This window comes from Myxocyprinus asiaticus, chromosome 7, assembly GCF_019703515.2.
Source record: "Myxocyprinus asiaticus isolate MX2 ecotype Aquarium Trade chromosome 7, UBuf_Myxa_2, whole genome shotgun sequence".
Classification (NCBI taxonomy): Eukaryota; Metazoa; Chordata; class Actinopteri; order Cypriniformes; family Catostomidae; genus Myxocyprinus; species Myxocyprinus asiaticus.
Window position 1 is genome coordinate 32609796 of NC_059350.1, and position 11393 is coordinate 32621188.

At 35.2% G+C, this 11393-nt stretch overlaps 2 protein-coding genes across 4 annotated transcripts in view; one reads left to right on the top strand and one right to left on the bottom strand.

Annotated features, from left to right (window-relative positions):
• LOC127443628 (sister chromatid cohesion protein PDS5 homolog A) overlaps positions 1-3316 on the top strand; it is a 54080-nt gene extending 50764 nt beyond the window's left edge. For all 3 annotated transcript variants that reach the window (XM_051702341.1, XM_051702340.1, XM_051702339.1), the window contains exon 33: positions 275-3316. In XM_051702341.1, coding sequence (XP_051558301.1) covers positions 275-278 — 4 coding nt within the window. In that variant the 3' untranslated portion in view covers positions 279-3316. The remainder of the gene's footprint in view (positions 1-274) is intronic.
• Positions 2897-9726, bottom strand: LOC127443657 (ubiquitin-conjugating enzyme E2 K). The gene is made up of 7 exons (XM_051702392.1): positions 9334-9726; positions 8416-8509; positions 8233-8291; positions 7013-7095; positions 6731-6830; positions 6492-6620; positions 2897-4735 (listed from the first exon to the last, which is right to left on the bottom strand). Exons 1-7 carry the CDS (start codon positions 9394-9396, stop codon positions 4661-4663), a joined length of 603 nt encoding a protein of 200 aa, XP_051558352.1. The 5' UTR covers positions 9397-9726; the 3' UTR covers positions 2897-4660.
• Between the last annotated feature and the right edge of the window lie 1667 nt (positions 9727-11393).

Consider the following 11393-nt stretch of genomic DNA (forward strand, 5'->3'; position numbering starts at 1 on the left):
AACGATGCAGTGTAATATTTAGATACTAATTGATAAAGTTGGTTGTTACTTTGACTGTCGACATTGTTCTAAATCACAAGGGAACTTTTTTATAAAAATGTGTATATTGTAACGTATCGTTATTGACCCAAATGTTTAGAATATCGCAATATAAATTTTTGCTTATATTGCCCACACCAAGGCCTAGATAACAGTAATTGTCTTACTGGTAGCTGCTTTTCATGCATTGCTGTAATGGAGATTATAGATATTTATATGTTTCTCTTTGTTTTAGGTAAAGCGTAGATTCATGAAAATGAGGACGTTCAGACAGTAAAGGATTGAACGAGCCAACCGAAGAGACGCATCCACCCACTCATCAGACGCTCTTCACAAACCTGAACTGTCATTACCCCACACCTCAGACGAATGAGGGATGAATTCTTTAGATTCAGATGTTCAAACTTGTATGTAGAAACACCTGTTTCTCTTCATTCATTTATTATCTTTTTTATTTTCTGTTGAAATTGTTTCTTGTTGCTCTTTGCCTCTGTCTGGAGCCATTTTTAAAAACAAATATGAAAAGAAAAATCTGTTTTAATCTGCTCTGAGGTTGCTTATTAAACACCTGGAAAGATTTTTTTACTGTTTCTTCTCCTTGTCCTCTTTTAGTTCTTTAGTTAACCAAATACTGTCCAAGTCCTAGAGACCAGTCTCCTGCATTCAGTTAGCTTCACTTTAAGTTTACAATGCAAGAACTGCCAGTAAAATTGACTGTATGATTAGTTATACTGCTGTTTATACTTGGGTGTGAATGAGCATGAATTCCTCATATGGTTGTTTAGTTAATGAGACCTACTATATTTAACTCTCATAAATACACAAATTAGTGCCATCATTGTCTCCTCTCTCTCCCTCTCTCTTGATCAGGAAAAAGGGTTTAATGTGTCAGACCATTACAATTTAGAAATGTTGTTTTAGTAAAAAGTTTATTTTGTGTTCTTAAAGGATCATTAAAAAACATATGATTTTGGTCAGTGAAAATAGAAATATCAATAGCAAGTTCAGATGGCTTCATATTTTCACAAGAAAAATCTATTTTCATAATTTGTCTCATGCCAGTTTAATACAGTGGTTCACTTTTTTTTTTTTTTTTTTTTTTTGGCACGCTCCACTTTAAAAGAACTTTGTGCCCCCACCCCACAATCTGATCAAAAAAACATTTTCACGTTTTTTATTGGGGAAAAAATGCTTTTAAAAGATTGACTGCTTTTTATTTCAACTTCATGTCATGACAAAAGTTTTATTAAAAAATGCAATGGAAACTGAATGCATTCTTTCAGTTTTCTGTTCTGCCGAATAATGAAAAGTTAATTGAAAAATATTTCTGAATGAACTTTGTCACTAGGCTTACATTGTTCTGTTATTTTTTGTATACTTTTTTGTTACATAAATACATAAACATTTTTAATTATGCCTTTATATTTTTAGAACATCAAAAAAAATTTAATAACTAAAAGCTGATACTGCTGCATGAGCAATATTAATATAAAGTGGAAAAAAAAAGAAAAAAAAAAGTATGTGAACCCTTTGGAATTAGCTGCTTTTCTGCATTAATTGGTCATAAAATGTGATATCATCAAAGTCACCACTATAGACAAAAGCAGTGTGTTTAAGCTAACAACACACAAACAATTATAATCTTTCATGTCTTTATTGTACACATCCCGTTAAACATTCACAGTGCTGCGGAAAAAAGTGAAACCAAGGATTTAATAACTGTCCGATCCTCCTTTGGCAGCAATAACCTCAACCAAGCATTTCCGATAGCTGTGGATTAGACCTGCACAATGTTCAGAAGGAATTTTGGACCATTCTTCCTTACATAACTGCTTTAGCTCAGCCATGTTCTTAGGATGTCTGGTGTGAACAGCTCCCTTGAGGTCATTCCACTGCATCTCTATTGGGTTAAGGTCTGGGCTCTGACTGGGCCACTCCAAAAGGTGGATTTTCTTTTTTTGAAGACATTCTGTAGTGGATTTACTTTGATGTTTAGGGTGATTGTCCTGCTGCATCATGATATACTTAAATTCTTTTTTCTCCTCGATGATGGCAAACGGTCCAGGCCCCGAAGCAGCAAAGCAGCCCCAAATCATGATACTTCACCGTTGGGATGATGTTATCATGTTGGTATATGGTGCCCTTTTTACACCATATGTAGTGCTGCTTGTTCTTCCCAAACAATTAAACCATAGTTTCATCAGTCCACAGAACATTTTCCCAGTAGTGTTGTGGAGTGTCAAGGTGGACTCTTGGCAAACTTCAGGTGCGCAGCAATGTTTTTGTTGGAAAACATTTGTGGTGTTCCAATTTCATTTTATTAATTGATGCCAGGTTTGCCAACTGCTGACTTTAGCTGTTTTTGTTGTCCTTAGCCTAGAGATTTACTTACTTTTTCCATAGTACTGTTAATGTTTAATGTTATGTGTTCAATAAAGACATGAAAGATTATTATTGTGTTGTTAGCTTATTAAGCACATTGTGCTGTCTATATTTGTGACTTTAATGAAGATGAGATCACATTTATGACCAATTAATGCAGAAAACCTGCAAATTCCAAAGGGGCCACATACTTTTTTTTGTCACTGTATAATAGCTCGCCCAAAAATGAAAATTTCTGCCATCATTTACTCACCCTTGTCATCGTTCAAAACCAGTTTGATTTTTATTTCATCTGTGAGGATTGTGACTGTCAAGCCCCAAAAGCACATAAAAGTTGTGTATATCACTCATGTCATGTGCTAAAGGAAATGAATTCATTTTAAATGTGAAAAACTTGAGACACCTACTAATGTCAGATAAGGTGGTCAAATCAAAATGGGAGCAGAGAATACATTCACATATTACACAACACGAGTTTTATTTTTTCACCTTTTTTAATTCAAAAGAATGACGGTTTCACAATAAATAACCATGCTTGTATGGCTCGAGTAGGTTTTTTTTTTTTTCTGTCTGATTTTGTAAAGGAGCTTAAAATGACTAAACCCAGAGCCCATGACCTGCATTTCTCCTTTGACAGAAAGTGTTGTCCTTTAATTCACCACTTCGTGCAATATTGAACAAGGTGATCACTACAGGAAGACAGTCTTTTTGTTTTTTGTTTCATTTTTGTTTTTCCATACAAAATATAAATCCAGCAATCGATGGTGCATTCTAGAGATGAACAGTACTTTTCCCAAAAGAAAACTTGGCTGTATGTACATGAGAAAAGAGGTAAATAAGAGGGGTTGCATTTAAAAAAAAAAAAAGGGGGGGGGGGGGGGGGGGTTGGGGAATGCTATCAAATAGAGTGAGGGCAAGCAGCAAAATGAGGAAAAAAGAACAGAACACAAGGTAAAAAAAATACACAATGTAAAAAAAATGGGTTTACAAAGCATCATGTGGCAGTACTCACTCTTGGCCCATTTTGCTTTGAAGCATCGTTGTAGACTAGAAAAACACTTGCTTTTTTTAACCCAAACTCACAATGATGTTACATTGTAAATATGAAATTATTATTTTGGAAATCTGAATACGGATCATATTATAGACCAATACCTCATAATATGTCTTGTAGACTTTTTAATGCCAAATTAAACAAACATGTCTCGCCCTCAAAAGGTCTTAATTATGCCACAAAAAAGCCAATCTTGAAAAGAGAGGGGAAAAAAGCCTCATATATTCACCTCCTTGTCTCCACATGTACAACGTTTTTTTTTTTATAGGTGTTATTACATGTAACTTTTTAATAGAATACATTCTTCAGAAAAGAAAAAGAAAAAACTTGAGGCAACTCAAGTTAGAATTAAGAAGTGGCAACCCCTACAGCTGCCTTGAAAGGAGATAGAGGAAGGGTTTGTGACCACTTATTCTGCATCCTCCCCATTTCCCCAAAAAAAAAAGAAAAGTGAAAGGGGTCAATCTTACATTCATTTAAAATATATGAACAGTTCAATAAGTCTGAAACTTTGTCTACACTTGCAATATAACACCATGTCATCTGGCCTTGTCAACTGTTATAAAGAACTAATTAGAGCAAAAGAAAAATCTAAAGAACCACATGAGCTAATAAAACCAAACATTTGGGCATTAAAGAGAAGATGTACTATCAATCTCAAAGGATTTAGGTTTTTTTATGTGCCAAGTATCCCATTCAAATAAGCATATCCCAAAACGTTTTATGATGTACAGATAGAAAAAAATGAACATTCCTGCTATTTTGCCTCTTTGATGTACACAACCTTAAATATACTAATTTACATACTAGCATTGTTTCACAGATGCAAGTGGATGTTCTCTCATTTCTTTTAGTGTGAAATGACAGTGATACGCAGGCTTTGTCATGTTTGATTTCTTTAAAAGGGAAGTGACAGCCTAAATTTGAGGGGGGAGAATGATTGTGGCAAGGCAAAAAGTCAAAACGGTAGGGGGAAATGACAAGTGGTGTGAACATTTGCTAAGACAGACAGAAGATGACTCCGATCTTAACTGCTGCCTTTGGAACATTTCAGAACTCTTACCAAAAGATTCAATCTGAACAGAAAACCAAGATATGTGATGTATGGATGCGTGGGTTTGAGTGAATGGGGCATGACAAGGGCAGGTTTGGGGAGAATATGGCCTGGTGAAGAATAATGGATGATCAGTTGCTAAGTAGCAGCTCTGTCGCCGTCTCCACATCCCATGATTTTGAGGACAAAGCTACTATTACTGCATTCTGTTTGAGAGAAGAAAAAAAAAGCATTTAAAAGTCAGTTTTCAAGCAACAATAAATCGGCTGAATAACTCAAATACTAATTATGCAACAGTTAGTTGCCACTAATTTGACTGGACTAGTAGCTTGTGGTGCAAAAAAGACAAAATAGCTGGCCATATTGTATCTGCATTGTTTAGTGACAACAGTTCTATGAACAAGAAGTCCATATCAGTTTCCTTACATTTTTACAATGGTGCAATGCTGCCATGTACCTATTATTTTTCTTACTCAGTTATGTTGTAAAAATGGCATCTTTTCTCGTAATAATGAGATGTCTTAAAAACGTCTTTTCTCGTAATAACGAGATATTATGCTGTAAAAATGACATCCGTCATTTTTTGTTGATGTTCTGAGGATCTCAAATTAACGTATCACTTTTCATGTCCCAACCCACCTGTGCTTACAGTACTGTGTAGGCTATTCAGCGGTAAATTAATCCTACATGTAAAATTGTTTTATTTTGTAACATTTTGTAAAGTCAGCATGGATTTTTCTCCAGAATCACAAGGTTTCAGAAAAAAAACAAAAATTAAGCAGAACAAGGCCTATGTTTTCTGAATTGTGTTAGTTTTTGGAGTGTTCGCAAAAAGGACGAGAATATAATATTTATTTTATGTAGAATTTCATATAATAAATCAAATTACAATAATATTTGCATAGACTTTAAGTGTAACCCTTTGGGGTTTTAATTAACATTCAGATATAAACCTATCTTGGGCTATCTAACACAACTTGATCTTAAAAAAGCTATGATAGTGTAAAATCGTAAAAGTAGCTATTTGAATGACAATTAGAAAATAATGCTAGAATTTAATCGGCCACTTATCAAACAGATCATGTTAGAAATGATAATAAATATATTAAACGTGTTCATGAGAGATTGCTCATCGTTTGCACTTGTCTAACAAATTATTCTTTAGATAATTTAATATATATGCAATCCAGTGTTTTGTCAGGTATTTAAACTAATAAAACTACAGACGCATTGTAATGACAATAATAAAATAAAATATTGTTTTTTGTTTGACATTTTATTTACCACTTAACAGTGTGCAACCAATTCACAAAAGCCGTAGCGAAACCGTTCATGTTTTGTGTTATTGTTTACTTCTACATTGTAAAATTTCTTTATGGCTTAAACAGAGAAGGAAATAAAGATAAATCATATTTTTAAAAATGTACCATGGTTGCCATTTGTTGAATTAATTTACCATAATTTTTTTAGGCTACAGAGCAGAGCTGCGACTGCACTGTTGACAAGTGCACAAAGTGCTAAATTACCTTAGAACTGTCAGTTAAGTGTCATAACTTATGACGAGAAAAGATGTCGTTTTTACAACATAACTGAGTGAAAAAATAACAAGTATGTGGCAGCTTTGCACCACCGTAAATTTCTGACACAATATAGCCCGTTATTTGCCTAAAAGAAATAGTTCCAAACAAAGCCAAAACAGGGTCAACTGTGGTGTTCCCGAGCAGTGCACAGACTGGCAGCCTGTCTGGAATGTCGCAAACACAGACAAGTGGAGGGATCCAGTGCTGTTACACTTTGGCACTCGGTTTTCTAGGGTGTGGAAACATTTTGCCTCAAATACTGATTCATTTGCATTGTCTAATGCATGATTAAGGTCTTAGTACTGTATATATTTTGTATTTTTTAGCCTGTGCATTTCAAAATGCTCAGCCATATTTGAAGCTGTCTAGCTGTAGTACTTACTTTGTCAAAGCCCATCGCACAAAGTTTGTCTATTTTGCGTGTGTACTCTGGACTAGACATAGGAGCGCCAGCGTAAACATGAGACCAGAGACGAGCGGTTTGTTTGAACATTTCTGGATTCTGCTTATACTGAAAGATAACAACAGTGAGATATTTAAAAGGATTGAATGATTTGCTATTGCACATTCTCATTCTGGCAGACGGACACTTTGCCAGCTGCACTTTTCACACACATGTACCTGATTGGCTACCACAGCGTCTTGAGGGTCATCTGGCTCTGCAGCAGCTAACAGAGCCTGTAGTGAGAGAAGAACTGTTCGCAGAGTCATAGCAGCAGCCCTGAACACAATCAGGAAATAAATAATAAAAAAAGAGAGGAAGAAAAAGTACAGAACAGTCTGATAAGCGAACAGGAAGCAGGAGTTAAAAATAAATGTTATATGTGGGGAAAGAATAAGTGAGGTGTCAAATATGTTAGATAATGACTGATGACAATAAACTGTAGACATATAAACACTTACCATTGGTCTTTTAAAATGTCCAAACATATTGCCCCGGTAACTGAACTTATATTGGGATGCCAGATCTTAGTAATAAACCGCACCTGAGAAAAGTAGGTACATTTTTTTCAACCTTAAATGTGCTCAGTCAAAAAAGTCGAAATAAAACAAATGGCCTCTCACACATCTGACTGGTTATAAGCAGTTGTGTAGAACAAAAGCACTGATATAAAGAAACAAGAAAAGCTTCCAAAGAATTCTTAAAGGGATAAATCACCCAAACACTGATTTCCTCACCCTCATGCCATCTCAGATGTGTATGACTTTCATTCTTCTGCTGAACACAAAGAAGATTTTATAATAATATCTCAGCTCTGTAGGTCCATGTAATGCAAGTGAATGGTGGCCAAAATTTTGAAGGTCCAAAAAGCACATAAAGGCAGCATAAAAGTAATCCATATGACTCCAGTAGTTAAAGCCATATCTTCAAAAGCAATATGATAGGTGTGGGTGAGAAACAGACCAATATTTAAGTCCTTACTATAAATTCTTCTCCTTGCTCAGTAGGTGGTGATATGCACAAATAATGCAAATTGCCAAAAACAAAAGAAGTGGAAGTGAAAGTGGAGATTTATTGTAAAAAAAGGACTTAAATGTTGATCTGTTTCTCACCCATACTTATCATATCGCTTCTGAAAATATAGATTTAACCACTGGAGTCAAATGGATTACTTTTATGCTGCTTTTATGTGATTTTTGGAGCTTTAAATGGTTCTGGTCACCATTCACTTGCATTATATGGACCCACAGAGCTGAAATATTCTTCTAAAAATCTTCATTTATGTTCAGCAAAAAAAAGAAAGTCATACACATCTGGAATGGCATGAGGGTGAGTAAATGATGAGAGAATTTTTACTTTTGGGTGAACTATCCCTTTAATATTTATTGACACCAAAACATTTCAGTCTTACAACTTTCATCAAGAATAAAACTGTTGAAGTCAACATGGAATCATAAATGACTCTATAAATTGACTTTCTTAATGCACATTCCTGGTCTCATTGTGCACGATTCATCTGTGTAATACCAATTATGCCCTACATTTATTTTTTCATTACATTTTTTGTTTTTGTTTAACTTGGATAAACATCAGGTTGAAGAAGTAAAATGGGTTGCAAATGTTGTTTCATGTTGACGTTAAACATTTACCATCTCGTGAACATAATGTATAAAAAGATTACCTTGGGAGGATTGAAGGGATATGTCTCAGGGATCTTGATTTCTAACTGATATCTGCCCCCTGTAGAAAAAACAAACAAAAAAAAAAAAACATATTGTTTACAATCTTATCATATACCATAATCATGCATTTGTACATATCATGGCAGCAACAGAGAACACAAAAAGATGAAGATTGTCACTACCTTCATACGGCGTGTCTGGTGGTCCTGCTATTTCCCCCTTTAACTCTGTGAAGTTTTCATCCACTAGGTCTACCTTTATTTGATTTTTACTTGTCTGTTAAAGAGCAGAACCAAAAAAAGTAAACCAAAGAAAGAGGTTATTAGAACAGTATCCCAACTTAAATGACACAAAGTTTGTCCAAAAAAACAAAACAAAAAAAACAAAAAATTTGACATTGCCCCAAAGTCTCATACATGGGGCTTGTTTTCTACTTCTATGGCCCAAGACAAAGAAGTGGCCTGTGCAATTTTTAAGTCATGGTCTCTGTGTTAAAATCTAGTGACATGTCTACCTAGACAGCATTTCTGGGTATCATAGTTGCCTACGATCCTCAATGTGCTGTTCAGTCAGGCAGCTCGCTAAGTTTTGATACACTGCCATGGTCCTGCACTACTGAAAACTACTGTAACCGCCTAGTAGCCCAGCTAAATGACACTAACACATCAATAAATTACATTACAACCAGTATATTATTATATGCCCACTATATTACAAAGAAAACAGCTACTTTACCAGGCTACAATCACGGGTAGTATTATCACAGAACACAACAGGAGTGCTAGTGAAACTAACAGGCTAGCTATTCAATAGCATGTTACCACAGAGGCTAACGCTTGTGTCATCAAAATCTAGCCGTACTGTAATATATATAGAAGTGATTTTCATATTTATGTCTCGGCTTTAATCTGAAAACATCAACGTGAGCAAATCTGGCTAACGTGTGACTTTCGTATCTGAAGGCCTTGATATGACAGCTCGTGCTAACATTAGCTTAGTAGGCTAAGCTAGCTCACTGGCTTCTGTGTGTCTATCACTCTAAAAGTCCGCCTCTTTCTTTAAACGGACAAGAAAATACAGCAAAGTAACGTTTCGCAAACCTCTTCGCTTTTCAGCACTTCTTTGAACTCTCGCTTGATCCTCTGCACAGCGATATTTGCCATGGCTGAATGATTGCCCTCTCTCTCACACACTCTCTCTCTTTCTCTCTTTCTCTCTCTCTCTCTCTCTCTCTCTCTCTCAAACACACACACACTCACTTGCACTCTCTATCTTTTCTCTCTTCCGCTGTTTTGAGCCTCCAGTCCTTTCACTCACTCACTCACTCACTCACTCACTCACTCACACTCTCTCTCTTTCTTTCTCTTTCTCTTTCTCTCTCTCTCTCTCTCTCTCTCTCTCTCTCTAGTACAGAACACCCTTTTTAAAACAAACGTTGAGCTCTAGTACATGCATTGTACAGGCAATACACAGCGACAGTCTGGAAAACTCCGTTAACACAGCATTTGAAACACTGTCTGCCCCCTTTGTTGTATCAGGTGGCTATATAATGCAGTTGAACAGCAGAGCTCTTGACAGATCCCATATGATGTGTTACACATTGCTGTCACAGGATATTGTTCCGCTAAGGCTTGGATCTGTTTCTCTCCCACGTGATTCGTCCAAAAATCACCTGAACATCCACAGCCCCTGGACCTTCTGTTTTTTGTTTTTTACTTTTAGGTAAATTCATACCTCATACAAGATTGATATTTGGCTAGTTTGCAAAACAGAGACTGATGAGTAAATTAACTAAATAATACATAAAAAAGGCGTATCCTATTAGTAGTCAGATGACATGACCTAACAATGAACAATACATTTACAGCATCTGGTTAAACTTGGTTAATGTTAATTTACTTAAAAACTTGTAGGCACAAGTGTAGGCATATGTTAAAATTAGTTGAATAAACAATTAGCAATAGTATTTTTATAAATTAACATTAACCAAGATCAATAACTTATTTATTGTTAGATATGAAACCTAATTCTAACAAATAGAACCTTATTGTAAAGTATTACTGCTTTCATTAATAAGTATAATTCTTAAAAAGGACTGTTCACCCAAAATTGACTCATCCTCATGCCATCCCATATGTCTATGACATTCTTTCTTCTGAACACAAACAAAGATTTGTAGAAGAATATCTCAGCTCTGTAGGTCCATACAATGCAAGTGGACGATGATCAAAACTTTAAAGCTCCATAAAGCACATAAAGGCTGCAGAAAAGTAATCCATAAGAATCCAGTAGTTTAATCCATGTAAATTAGCCTGCTGTATTTTACAATTGATTACTGCCAAAAAATATGTTTTGGGAGATCAAGATCATACTTATTGTGAAGTGAACGGTTTTAGAGTAAATAGTTGTTTGCAAAGCATATTGGGAAAATGGTTCACAATTCATTGAGGTTTTGACTTTAAAAATCAATGAATTTTATTACAATATTTGTACAACAGTTTCCAGAGAGCACTATCTAATAAACTTCAGGCAACCAAAGCAAAAACATTTTGGTAATAAAATAAATAAATAATAAGAAAAAAAGCCTGTCAGTTTAATTGGGGAGAATATGTTAAATTCACTGCATTTAATTGTAGTGTGTGTGCACATGCAGGGCAAAACATTATGGATGTAATTGGGATAGGATTCTATTAAATAACAACTGCTTTTGGCAGCCTGGTCTCATGAAATTTACTGAGCATTGCAAAGTTTTTTTGCAAAATAGAAATTACCTGCTTCATAAGATGTTTGGCTGCACATTTCAAGTGAAATGTCCAGTAGGGGGCACCAAAACCGAGCAAAATTAGTTTGTAATCAGATGAGGTTTTTAAGTTGAATTTTAGATGGAGGTTTTAATAAAACGTACCTCCCTAACCTAAAACTTTACCTTAAACTTAACCAATAGTGTTCGAAAAGAGAAATGAGAGTTTAACAAAACAGACATCCTTACCCTTAACCAACACCTAACTATAACAGATAGTGTTTTAAAATGCAGAAGCTAAATTAAAAGCACTTTTTCTGAAGCAACCACGTCAATTTGTGTCACTTCTATGTCTCTGTTGTGTCACTTGTCAGCTTCAGTTCTTGTTTAGTTTTGACCCACAGTCCTCCAAGTCAAAAG

Bases quoted from the DNA above. Each gene is read 5' to 3' on its own strand.
- LOC127443657 (XM_051702392.1), bottom strand. From the start codon at position 9,396: ATGGCAAATATCGCTGTGCAGAGGATCAAGCGAGAGTTCAAAGAAGTG. The intron at 6,831-7,012 runs GTAAGTGTTTAT...GATTGTGTTCAG, and splicing joins GACATTTTAAAAGACCAATG to GGCTGCTGCTATGACTCTGC. The intron at 4,736-6,491 runs GTAAGTACTACA...TCTCTCAAACAG, and splicing joins GTGCGATGGGCTTTGACAAA to AATGCAGTAATAGTAGCTTT.